The 12,378-nt window shown below is 43.0% G+C and overlaps 2 protein-coding genes across 4 annotated transcripts in view; one reads left to right on the top strand and one right to left on the bottom strand.

Moving 5' to 3' along the window:
- The first annotated feature begins 853 nt into the window (after positions 1–853).
- On the top strand, positions 854–5,832 carry taf12 (TAF12 RNA polymerase II, TATA box binding protein (TBP)-associated factor). Its single transcript, XM_063199073.1, has 6 exons — positions 854–984; positions 1,463–1,602; positions 1,919–1,996; positions 2,200–2,314; positions 4,171–4,259; positions 5,547–5,832. The coding sequence occupies exons 2-6, from the start codon at positions 1,522–1,524 to the stop codon at positions 5,580–5,582; spliced, it is 399 nt and encodes a 132-aa protein (XP_063055143.1). The 5' UTR covers positions 854–984; positions 1,463–1,521; the 3' UTR covers positions 5,583–5,832.
- A 1,739-nt stretch (positions 5,833–7,571) lies between these two features.
- The window catches only part of rab42b (RAB42, member RAS oncogene family), a 6,806-nt gene continuing 1,999 nt past the window's right edge, over positions 7,572–12,378 (bottom strand). For all 3 annotated transcript variants that reach the window (XM_063199070.1, XM_063199071.1, XM_063199072.1), the window contains 2 exons: positions 9,544–9,688; positions 7,572–8,991 (listed from right to left, as the gene is read on the bottom strand). In XM_063199070.1, coding sequence (XP_063055140.1) covers positions 8,695–8,991; positions 9,544–9,688 — 442 coding nt within the window. In that variant the 3' untranslated portion in view covers positions 7,572–8,694. The remainder of the gene's footprint in view (positions 8,992–9,543; positions 9,689–12,378) is intronic.

The following is a 12,378-nucleotide window of genomic DNA, read 5'->3' as shown; positions in this document are numbered from 1 at the left end:
GCTATACAGCCCCCGAGGGGGCATTAATCTTTTTTATTTTGTAATACTAAGGGAGGCATTGGCAGGCTTATGATGAAGTCAAGGGGGCGTTGTGAGGCTTATGATGAGGTCCAGGGGATGTTTATTAAAAAGAGATTGAGAACTACTGCTCTACACAGAAGTCTGTGTTGATTCAAAATGGATCTGACCAGCTCCAAATCCGTCAGTTGTTGTATCCATGAATCTGTGTAGTGTTAAGTTTTAGACCTATCTATAACTTTGTGGGTTAGGCCCTACTTTATAACAACTTAACTAAAAGAAGACGGTGACAGGACTCAGGTTGACTGTTAACACTAAGCCTGGAATGGAAGTGGTAGGCTACACTTGAAATGGCCCTGTGCAACATTATATTACAGAACATGTAGAACCTTGTTCTCCAAAAGGCCCGTGGGCCAAATCCGGCCCGGGCATGGCAAACACTTGGCCCGACAGGAGGTCAGAACAAATGAAAACAAATGTGATGTAATTTTCGATCACTGAAACCTCAGTGGGTAATTTCTCTCCAAAGCATTAATAAAGAATTAAATCTTATGCCATCAGTCTCATAATAGACATTGACAAGAAGGGAAAACGGAAAAGTGAAAAATCTGTTCTCTGTCCAGAAGTCTAACTTGTTTCTCAGTAGGTTGGTTTGGCCTGCAGCCTCACTTGCTCTACATGATGGTCCTTGGAGAAAAATAATTGGAGGCCGCTGATGTAGAATTGAAAATAATTTGGTGGCAGTTTTTTTCCCCCTCAAATTTAGACTATCAGAGATTGTTGACTAGATTTGACATACGTCACCCGCTTTTATTTTGATACAGACTTCTGAACGGTCACCCGGAAATAATCTGGGAGAACTGGGATTGATAGATTGCCCACTGCCAGAGTTGCTGTTATTCTCCAATCCTAAACACATCGAATACGCCAGAAAATGGGGAGATAGTACATTTTGTCGATAATCAAGTAAGTGTTTATGATTCAGTGCATAAAATAGTGGATATCTATTTCAGATGTTTGGCCGTATATTTTGTAAGGGCGCTAACAGTCAGCTGAGCAAGCTGTCTAGCGCCAAGCTAGCATTAATCAGGGAAAATGACAAACCGCGCTTTATCGCGGTGCGGATTTAATCACCATCACCAAAGAAACATTACATGTAAAACGTGGGGGAAGTTGTGCTTAAAATATTGTTTGTGCAGCAGACGGGAGAATCGCAAAATAGCAGGGGTATGCCGTTATATACGAAGCTAATGTTAGCGACAGATGGGCTAATGCTATTTATTTACTTTCGGTAACTGCAGTTTGCAATGATCTATCCTCAAGCATCTGTGGGGTCCTCCCCTTTTTATGTTCTTGTGAATTAGGTACTTATGTCAATTTACAAGTATGACCAATAAAGTGCCAATAACGAATGTGTTCCTTTTCCCTTGATTGTTTATTTTAGCTCATTAGCTACCCGTTTTAGGATTGTATTGAGGAGAAACATCAACCCTCATCACCATCATGGCAAACAATGCTACCGCTCCAGGGAAGGTCCTGGGAACGTCTGGCCCCGCTGGAAGGCTAAGTCCGGAGGGAAGCCAGGTGAGATGTCTTCCCAGTTTGCTTTACAAAGAACTATGTACCACTGCACTGAACAGGTTTTTGCACTATCCTGGCATTTTGAAGGGTCAACCAGAAATGTAAATGAAGATCTGTTGAGCTGTTTGCAGTCATGTGGAATTGCAGTGAATGTTGAAAAATCACCACAACGTGTTGTACTGACATCTGTGATGCTGAGTGGGAACTTTTTCAAAACTAGTTTTTGTGATTGCATATACATACGCATTGTAGACTTCCCACTGAGGTATTACATGGATAAAGCTTGGAACGTCTTTTCCCTAAAATTCTCTGTCTTTAGGTTCTGAGTAAGAAAAAACTGCAGGACTTGGTCCGAGAGATCGATCCAAACGAGCAGCTGGATGAGGATGTGGAAGAGGTTGGTGTTTTTGATTATACAGCTGTAGGCATTAAAACGGACATACAGGCTGTGTTCCTGTGCCCCTTTGTCTCGTTTGATCCGCTGGAAGTGTGTATGAAATGATTGTTGCCATTAAGTGTGTGTGTGTGCATGTATGTGTGTGCATCCGTGCATGTGTGTTTGCTGTAACATATTTTACTGACACCCCCTGTGCTGCGTAGATGCTGCTGCAGATAGCTGATGACTTCATTGAGAGCGTGGTGACGGCCGCCTGCCAGCTGGCCCGTCACAGGAAGTCCAGCACCCTGGAGGTCAAGGACGTCCAGCTGCACCTGGGTCAGTAGCCGCCGTTTGCACTTTCACTGTGTTACACTGGCTTTGGATGACCTTTCTTCACCTAGGTCTGGAGCCGCTCTTTTTTTTTAAAATAAATAAATCAAATTTTGAATAAATGCATATCTATTTATTAGGGGCTTTAATGCCTTTACTTGAAGGGACGGTGTGAGAATTGGTGACAGGAAGTGAGTGGAAGAGGGAGATGGGGGAGGATCTGGAAATGAGCTTGAGCCAGAATCAAACCCAGGTCCCCGACGCAACAGTCAATGCCCTAACCCAGAGATTCTCAAACTGTGGCCCCAGATTTTATTCCAAGTGGGCCTTGATTTTCTTTTTTTGATTTTTTTTTTTTTTTAAGCGAAATAATATTTTTGTGTGTGTTGCTTTTGACTATTTGTTTGAGTTGTATTGTTTACTGGGTAAGAGGGGGCTCTGAACCTTTAAGACATTTTTTTCGAGATGGCCCATATTTCATTGCTGCTCCTGGGTCAGTAGGAGCTGGTTGAACTGGTTCTGTATTCCCTTGCTTTGCACATCCACAAACTGCATTACAAGCACTTTTAAAATTTCCCTCAGCACCCATACACCACCACTCATTTGCAGACACATTGTAATACATGGCTTTTCCAGCTTTTCACATCCCCGACTGAACTGCATTACAAGCACCCCCTTGTAATTACAAGTGCCGATTATTGGATGTGTGACAACAAGTGCGCTTTGCAAGCATTTGATTCCTAATATTTCAAGGCTGTTGAAAACAGGTTGATAGTTGTGCCAGGGTGAGACTGCTCTGATCCACTGATGGTCATTTTTTCACGATGATATAATATTTTCATATCTTTCTAAAATGATTTATATTTTCACGATTTCTTTCCAGACTTCTTACATCTATTTTTGAACTACATCTGTAACACTGATCTGTATGAGGCAGCTATGTCCCCATAAAGACTAACTGTAATGCGCGGATGCAGAGATAGACAGATTAACTTTGTTGTCTTGGTTCTGTCAAGGTTCTGTGCTGTAACAGTGTGATGGTTATTTATTTATTTTTTTAATGCATGGCCTACCTGTAAGAGGTTGGCTCTACATTAACACCCTCTAAGTGGCCTAATGCTGGTGAAAATTTCAGCTTGGCTGGTACTAGGATAGTCAAAAAGATGAGGCGCTTACAAGGCTTGCAGGTTCAAAAAGTGTATTGTGGCCGACAAATTAACAAAAGAAGTCAACGGAAAATATCTGGAGCTACAAACGTTTCGGACCTAGTCCATTATCAATGTCTCCAGTAGGAAGCGCGTGGCACGCTTTCCGTTCTTAAATAGTGTGACGTGTGAGGTAAAGTGCTCCCCCAAGGTGGAACGCCGTCAGCATCCAACCTGGACAATTCAAAATAAATAATTAAACAAACAAGTATAAGCAATATCTAAGTGGTAACGGGATGTAGATCTAATATTATATTACATGCAGGTTATATACAGCGACTTAAAAAATACTACGTGGTTAGACCTATTCATAGAAAACATAACAGCTTGGCTGGTGGAAAAGACCAATTTACTAGACACATTGGTGAATGTGTGTTTTGGTTGTAAGATTTAACATCTACTTTCCATTTTGGCTGCTGGTGGAAAAAGTATTAATGTAACTAAGTTAATTTAGAACATTGTTCTGAACATTGTTGGTAATTCTGCCTATGAGATGTGCATCTGTATTGTAAAGCTTCATGGTCTAACTGTGTGCTGTGTGGCTGAGGGTTGGTACTGCATCTGTATTGTAAAGCTTCATGGTCTAACTGTGCGCTGTGTGGCAGAGGGTTGGTGCTGTTTCCTGTATGAACTGTGTGATGTGTGTCTGTGCTTCAGAGCGCCAGTGGAACATGTGGATCCCAGGCTTCGGCTCAGACGAGATTCGCCCCTACAAGAAGGCCTGCACCACAGAGGCCCACAAACAGGTCAGACGCTGCAGACGCTACATTGCACTACTCTGCATTAGATTGGAGTACAGTACACTGTTGTAGTGCATTTCATAGCCGTAAAGGACAATTATAACATTGCCATAATAAACCATTATATTGGCCTGCTTTACATTACATGGCTTGGTCTAAAATGACCTCGCCTTATACGTCCCAGTATTGTATGTAATTGTTTTGCTTGGCAGCTGTGGCTTACAGGCTGTGAACTAGGCTTTTCAGCTGCAGGGTTGGAGGGGGATTTGTTGCACAGGGGATATTCTCCTCACTCTTGTACGTTATATGTTGTTATAGCATAGTTGTATACAGGGCTATCATGACAATAGAACAGGTTTGAGATGCTAGTTTTTCAGTTCCTTTTGTGGAATAAGAATGTTGGATGCCTCTCCTGAACATTTAAAAAAAAAAAAAAGTGTGTTCTGGATGAAGGATTTAGCGAGTGAAAATTTGTGCTATTAAACTTTTGGATTATAGATTGGTGTTAGGAACCTTTTTATTTCTTTTCAGCTCTCGTCTGTTTGTTCCAGCACCTATATTACTGATGTGTGATTTTTTTTTTTATTTTTTTTTTTAAATTCACCATAACATGTCATATAATGTGGGAATACTGCATTACTCAAGCGGTCTCCTTTTGCTCAGAGACACAGAGAGAGAGAGAGAGAGAGAGAGTAGTGATGTTGGGGAATGTAAGGTCTGCCCCCTGCATTAAAAAGAGCAAAGGTAATGTGTAGACTACAGGATTTAAGATTAAAGCTTCCCAACATCCCTTTACACTGCCTGTTAATACCAAAGGCAAAGAATGGGATTACAGTGTAAGGAGCTTGTGGTATGGCTTCTGGTTTCGCCTATTGTTTGTCTAGAGTGTAAGTTCTGTTCTGTTTTGTTTTTGTTTTATTCAAGTTCATTGTCTGGCAGACATGTTAAAGATCAGTATAGTTTCTCCAGATCAGGATCACTGTGATTAGGATTAGACCAATTACACTTCGCTTTTTTTAATCTAAGATAAGAAAGAGTGGGTAAATGAAACCTCTGTAAAAACACTGCAAAAGGCATTCTTTGTCACTGCAGGACATGTTGGCGAGACGTCAGCAAATTACAGCCACAAATATTCAGCTTTTTTATATATGTGGTTGTTGTAGTTGTATGTTAGCCCTTTTGAAGTTCATGGATATCACACCCAGGATACCTTCCGCATACTTCCACAATCAATGCAAGGGAAATATTTCACTGACTGATTTTTGCTTCCTTCCTCTTCTTTTTTTTTTCCAGAGAATGGCACTGATCCGCAAGTCGACCAAAAAGTAGCAAGACCCAAGTCCTCGCAACACAGTCCTTTTCTCAGACTTCTTTTTTCCTCTACTGGGTTCTCGTCGGGGTTGTCAGTGATGGACAAAGCAATTGATTTTTGGGTATTGCTGTGGGTGGGTGGGTGGTGTGGGATGGGGGTAGGTGAGGGTTTGGGTTTGTATGAGTTTGTATGTATGCGTGTGTGTGTGTGTGTATGCGTGCATCTACCACAACAGATGCGTACTGAATAAAGAAACGTTGTGACGAGTGATGTCGTCTACCTAGTGATCCATATCATCCTACATCCCCCCCAGCTGTTTCCCATGTGTAGTGCCGTGTGTCCGTCTTTGTTGCAGCATAAATGGGCCTGCTAGTCTGTGCCCTATTGGGGCACTTGTTTCTGGGCTTGTGCGAGGTGCAAAGTGGGTATTTGGCAAAAAAAAAAACCTCACCAGTTAAGGTAGCAACATGCACATGCATACTGATATGTGTGTGAGCACACCTTTCTCCCTGGGTGGGACTGTTTCTCGACAATGTCGTTGCTAACAATTGCAATGTAATTGCCCATGTCACTAACTGGTCAGCAACAATGCTTTTGAGAAACGGGGACGACCACACCGGAAGCAACAGCAGTCAGTTAGTCGGTTTGCTTGCTTGCTTGTTTGTTTGTTTGTTTGTTTGTTTGTGTGCCATGGGGCCACGGAGTTCAAGCCGCGCAGATGCCCCCGTGTACATCAATCTAATTAGCAGATTATCTTCTTAGCTGGCCACACAACTAAAACTGCCGCGTTGAATTTAAGTCAGACCCTTGTAACACCCAGGAACGAGAAGCATAGCCCATGCCCTCTATGTACACCTTCTCATGCCAATACGTGGAGATACTTTTCTTGTAGAGATGCTCACAAGCAGATAGGCGAGGCTCGCGTCGGACACAATACCAAACGTAAACGGCTGTAATGCTTGATGTGTCTCCCAATTTGTTTTTTTCTTGTACTTGCTGTCTACTCTCTTCTTGCTGCCTCCCTTTTTTACAAAAGACATTAAGAATACTCTCTGTAGAATATGGTTTCCTCCACCCTGTGTTTCATAATATAGTGGTTAAGCTGATTTGGATCAGGGCTTGACATTTACTTTTTCCTCACCAGCCACGGTGGCCCAGAGTTGTTAGCCATTCAGCCTTTCTACCTGCCGCTAGTTTTGGTTGTCAGTATTTTCTTAGAAGTATTTTCTTAACCATTATACATTTAAGCACAGAAAATGACAGTGATTAAAAACGAGATGATCAGTGCTATGAACATGTGTTAAATGAAACTATAGCTTACCAGACAAATAGAATCGGAATGAATTTTCTTGAACTTAAATATATAACGCAAGGGGCAAAAACAAGATATAGGCTACTGTGGTATATGTCATACCCAAGAATAAGTAACCTGCCAAAGTGGCTAGTGAGACTGAAATTATTACTAGCCACAGCCAAGTTTTACATCTTTTCGTCTGGCTGGCAGGTGTCGATGTCAAGCCCTGATTTGGATTAATGCTTACTTATTAGGGAGATCCCAGGGAGGGATTTGGCATTTGTTTCTAGCCTTGATTCATTAATCTCTTTCACCTTTTGCTTTTTAAAGCTACAATTAAACAAAGCCAACATCACACCCCTCCTCACAATGAACTAAACCTTTTTTACATCAAATGATCAGCTTCCATTTTGTTCTGTAAACATTGGCATGTGTTTTTGCAGTCCTATGTCTTAGACTTGTGCGGTAGAGTATTATATAATTCATTCTTTTTTCTTTCCTTTTTGTTTTTGAAGTAATACTGTGCCCTCAGCCCCTCAAAGCAGAGAGACATAACTTGGCTGTGTGATTTGTAATTTATCATTAGTTCTGGTGCTTTGTTCCTCCTCCCCATTGTGTGATGGTGTGTCTTTGGACTTGTATAGACATGGGGATATGTTAGCAACTGTTTTGTCTCTCTTAAAGAGAAGATTATGTGCTAAGGGGTTGTTTATTTGTTTTTGTTTTTTTTTTCAGAAGAAATTGTTAGAAGAGGGAGGGGGCCTTGCCTGTATCACCACTTGGTTTTCTGTGTGTGAGAGACTGCGTGTATGGGTGTGTGAGTGAGACAGGGCAATGCACTGGAACGGGGTTCAAATGGGGAAGATTGCTTTTTTTTCGACATTTGATTACATTTTTTGACTTTGTCACAATGTTTCAGTATAACCTGTGTTTGATTTTTGTTTTCCATAAATAAATAAATAAAAAGTTTCAATGAAATAACATGTTGTTTTGTCTTATTCACCACGTTTACTTGTAAGTTTGAGAAGTAGCTTTCATACAGTTTAACTCCTGCTCCCAGCAATACAAAAAGCTCTTTGGTCTTTAGTGCTACATAATCATTCATAAGACTGCTGTCCCTGTTACGTACTGTAAACAAGTAGTGCTGAGCAGCAGGGTCGCTGACAGATTTGAAATGACCTGGGGCAGAGTCATGTGAAAGGGCCACAACTACATACTGTATAATGCAATGAGAACCCAATTCTGTGCTCCCCTGTCCCTGTGCCCTTTCCTGGTGAACCAGAAGCTATGTGTTGACGCCCAGGGGGCTGGGCTACACAAACCTGTTAATTACAGGCTACTGGTTCACCAGGAAACCTGTGCCCAGTACAACTGACCCCTTTGTTCCCTCCTTTCAGCTTCCCTGCTGAGCTGGCACAAATCCCACCCTCTATTTAGGAGTTAGTCACCTTGAACTTGACCCTATTAACCTGAACGTCAATCTTCAAGCTAAGTTTTATCCCTTAAGTTTTTTTTTTCCCCTGGAAAGTTCTTGCAGACATACAAAACAAGTAAACAGTACAGGTCTGTCCATCTCTCCCAGGGTGGCAAGGGATAGCAATTATTCTTCCAGTTTTTGGTCTGAATTGTCCCATTTGAAATTATTTTTTCCTTTTCATTTTTGGCACAGCCACCTGCAAGCTCTTTCTCCCGATGTGGCCAGTCAGTTTCAAGCCTAACAGGCAAACATCACTTTCCTGGAAGTGATCTCCACTTCTCTCCCTTAGGCCTGATGTAAAAAGCCATAAAACCATCTTGCCATATCCATCCACGTCAACCATCTTTGCTCCAGCATCCTAGCAGGCACACTTCTTCTCCTCTCTCTCCGCCGATGCCGTGCGAGCCAGCTGCGAGGGCTGTTGCCGGGGCGCCGAACTCTTGACCCCGTCCCAGCCGTCGCGGATCTCCACCTCGCCGCTCAGCAGGCCCTGGTAGATGCGACGCGTCACCAGCTCGAAGGCGGCGGCGATGTTGTCTCCCGTCTTGGACGAGGCCTCCACGTAGGGCATGCCCAGCCTGCCCGCCAGATTCTCGGCCTCCTCCCGGGAGACGGCGCGCTGGTCGGACTCGTCACAGTCGCTCTTGTGACCCACCTGTAAATGTTAATTATATATATTTATCAATGTATCTCACAGAAGCATGTTGAACATGTTATGATTTATGTTTATGTTCATGTTTATGTATGTTCACTGTTTAATGTGAAATCATCTGTTTGTAGGCCTATGTATGCTACCAGACTCCTACATTTCCTGCGTGATTAATAAATTCTTCTCTATTCTCTTCTATTCTATTTTATGGGTTACTTGGAACGGAGACGTGTCAGTTCCATTTTTTGTCATGGTACATGTGTTGCAACCCCTTAGTGCAGTTTGGCCCACTGCCCGTTCACTCTTCTACTGAAAGAAAAAAACCTACATCATAACAACATTTCTCTGGCATTACTGAGGGTCTTAAGTAACAGATTAAGACTTGGTCATTGCAATGTTGTTAATAGCAAGCCAATACCGTCAATAGGGGCTCTACACAAAGAGGGTAGGCCTAACTACATTGTGATAGGAAGAATAATAAACGGTTGGTATTTTTTTAACTGCTGGAGGAACCAATGTAGTAAAATGCACAGCAACCAGAGGCGTTGATGAACTCACCAGCACCAGGAGGGCGGGGTGGGGCTGCACATGTTCGCGCACCTCCTGGTGCCACTCCTGGATGTGCTCGAAGGTGGCCCGTTTAGCCAGGTCGAATACCAGCAGGCCACCCACCGAGTTACGGTAGTAGGAGCGGGTCACGGACCTGCCACAGATAAGGGAAATATTGACATGTTTTAAAAGGTTTTAAAAGAAAAGGAATTGACTAGGGAGAGGGCAGTTAGCACATTGGACACAGTACACAGCACATTGGACACAGTAAATGGAGTAAGACACAGAAATGCCACAGAAAAGGAAAGGACAGACATGTTTTAAAAGGGTTGAGGAGAGGAGATGTGGACAGTATTGAAAGCCAAAATGAAAGCCCATCTGCGAAACTCCAACTCCAATTGTCATTGTGACACAGCACACAAGTGCACACTGCACACAAAAAATGCATTTATGCCTCACCCGTGTGAGGGGGCAGCCCCCAATGGCGCCCCAAGGGAGCAGTGCGGCGGGACGGTACCATGCTCAGGGTACCTCAGTCATGGGCGAGGATGGGTGAGAGCACTGATTAATTACTCCCCCCACCAACCTGGCGGGTCGGGAGCCGAACCGGCAACCTTTATTACAAGTCTTGGATACAAGTCTGACGCCCTAACCGCTATGTGCTTAGTACCCATGACATGACTGCCCTGGACTGCCCAAAAGGACAGTTGACCAAGTCAAACACCAACAGACCACCTACCAAGTTGCTACAATAGGATGGGGTCATGGGGTCACTGTGATGGGAGTGGCCATCACAAGGGCTGTGGGTGTGTTTTGTCTCGCCAATGAGCCAGGCTTGTACGAAATTCCGAATGGAAAGAATTTCAATTCAAAATAATACCATAATACGAACACTAGGTGGTGCTATTACCTTGAATTTCTTTGAATTTAATCTACACCACCCATTGAAAGTACATAGAACCCCACCACCTAGTGTTCGTATTATGGCATTACTTTGAATTGAAATTCTTTCCATTCGGAATTTCGTACAAGCCTGCAATGAGCCTGGCTCTCGGCTCTTTGGCACAGCGATCAGAGTCACAGCTTGGCACCCCAGAGCGTCTGGGTTTCGTGTCCCTCTTGGGCAACTCTACCCTCCTTCACTATAGTCACCCCTCCGGCTCCGGCTCCGGCTCCCATCCCATCGTCAGAGCTGGGGAGTGGACTTATGTCTCTGACCTGTGGGCCAAAAGGCCAACACCTTAATGCCCATCCAAAGACTGCATCTGATTTAGTTGCAATGATTACCTGAGCTAAACTACCTAACTGGAATGGAATGGAACAACTGCAAGGATTGCTTAAAGTAGGGTTAGGCACGGGCGGATAGGCTTCAACAAACTTGTCTTGACAGGACACAGCATCAGAGAGAGACGCCTTCATTAACTCACGGCACTATCTGCAGAGGTGTAAGCTTGTCAAAAGGTGACATGGGCAACCCCCCAAGATCATAACAGAGGCATTACTAGCTGAAAATAACAGACTACACAAGGTGACAACGTTTTCAATGGAAGTTGAGGATTTTGGGACTGGTTTCCAAAAGAGTTGAATCATAACACTGTCTTGGAGGATTTCTGGATGTATTTTATAAAATGATAACTACAGTACGCTAAAATTCTAAAATCTCAACTTTTCTCATAGAAAATTTGTTACTGACAATAACTGCATTGTTAGTTGGAGAACAATAAACTCCAAGCGTGTTTTAAAAAAGGCAATTACAAGGGCCAACATGGTAAACCAGTGAATAAACCACAGTGCAGCCATGCAGGGTCAAGTTGAAATGGAGATTTTACAAAGTGAAAGTAACCCTGTTCACTACACCTTGTTTGTTAAAGGAATGAAATGGGCATACACATCGTGGGTAGACTATGGCAAATACAAACAGGGTGGCACTGTGTAGAAGGGTGTGGCAATGTTGCCTGAAGATATCAAGGTGCAGAAAGAGTTCACACTTCTCTCATGATCAGATATTACCACAGCCAAACAGATGGGAAATGGCCATAATGAGTACTTAGTGTTTCACATATAACGCCGCAAATGCAGTAGTGTTAAAGGAAGAATGAGCACAACACCTGTGTTTCTCTGAATTGCATGAGTTCATCATCATTCACTAGAAAACTGTTGTCATAGAAGACTTCACGATTCATAGAAGCTATCCCTATTGAGAAAGAGTGGTTGTTTCTCAATATCCTGGCCTCATGTTTTCATGCTCAGACAATGTCCACCCAGTATGCAATGACACAGCAGGCATGCTCAACAGGCAGTGCACTGTTGCACACTTGGGTCACTAACTGTGCATGCAAATTTGGAAAGGGAAAATGCAAATTATGCCTGTTGGTTTACTCTTTGGAGAAATAAGGCTTGGCTCTCTTCTGAGCGAGCACTATTGTTACTATATGGGCATCTGATCAACAGGTAAGCCTCCCTATGATATGTAGTATGTACTCTTATAGTCAAGGCTCTAAATTCACTTTTTTTTCATCAGCAGCCAAATGGCTAGTAGATGTTAATCTTACTATCCAAACACACACTCACTAATGGGTCAAAGTGGCTAGTAGCCTAAGTGTAAATATCGAGCCCTGCTTTATACAGTATAGTATGCACTCACCACTCACACACACAAGCACACACGCATACACACATGCACACAACACTGACCTTAAAACACTTTTACCACAAAAACCCAACACACTGTACAAACACCCATCCTGTACATACTGTAGTTGCGGTCATCCTCACCTAAACCTATCTGGGTCCCTGGACACACACACACAAACACACACACACACACACACACACACACACACA

Source organism: Engraulis encrasicolus, chromosome 5 (genome assembly GCF_034702125.1).
Source record: "Engraulis encrasicolus isolate BLACKSEA-1 chromosome 5, IST_EnEncr_1.0, whole genome shotgun sequence".
Lineage (NCBI taxonomy): Eukaryota > Metazoa > Chordata > Actinopteri > Clupeiformes > Engraulidae > Engraulis > Engraulis encrasicolus.
The sequence above is the reverse complement of the archived record's forward strand: the minus strand, read 5'-3'. Positions and strand labels throughout refer to the sequence as shown.

Excerpts from the sequence above, each read along its gene's own strand:
- taf12 (XM_063199073.1), top strand. The coding sequence starts at position 1,522 with ATGGCAAACAATGCTACCGCTCCAGGGAAGGTCCTGGGAACGTCTGGC. Across the intron at positions 2,315-4,170 it reads GGACGTCCAGCTGCACCTGG|AGCGCCAGTGGAACATGTGG; the intron begins GTCAGTAGCCGC and ends TCTGTGCTTCAG. Across the intron at positions 4,260-5,546 it reads CCACAGAGGCCCACAAACAG|AGAATGGCACTGATCCGCAA; the intron begins GTCAGACGCTGC and ends TTTTTTTTCCAG.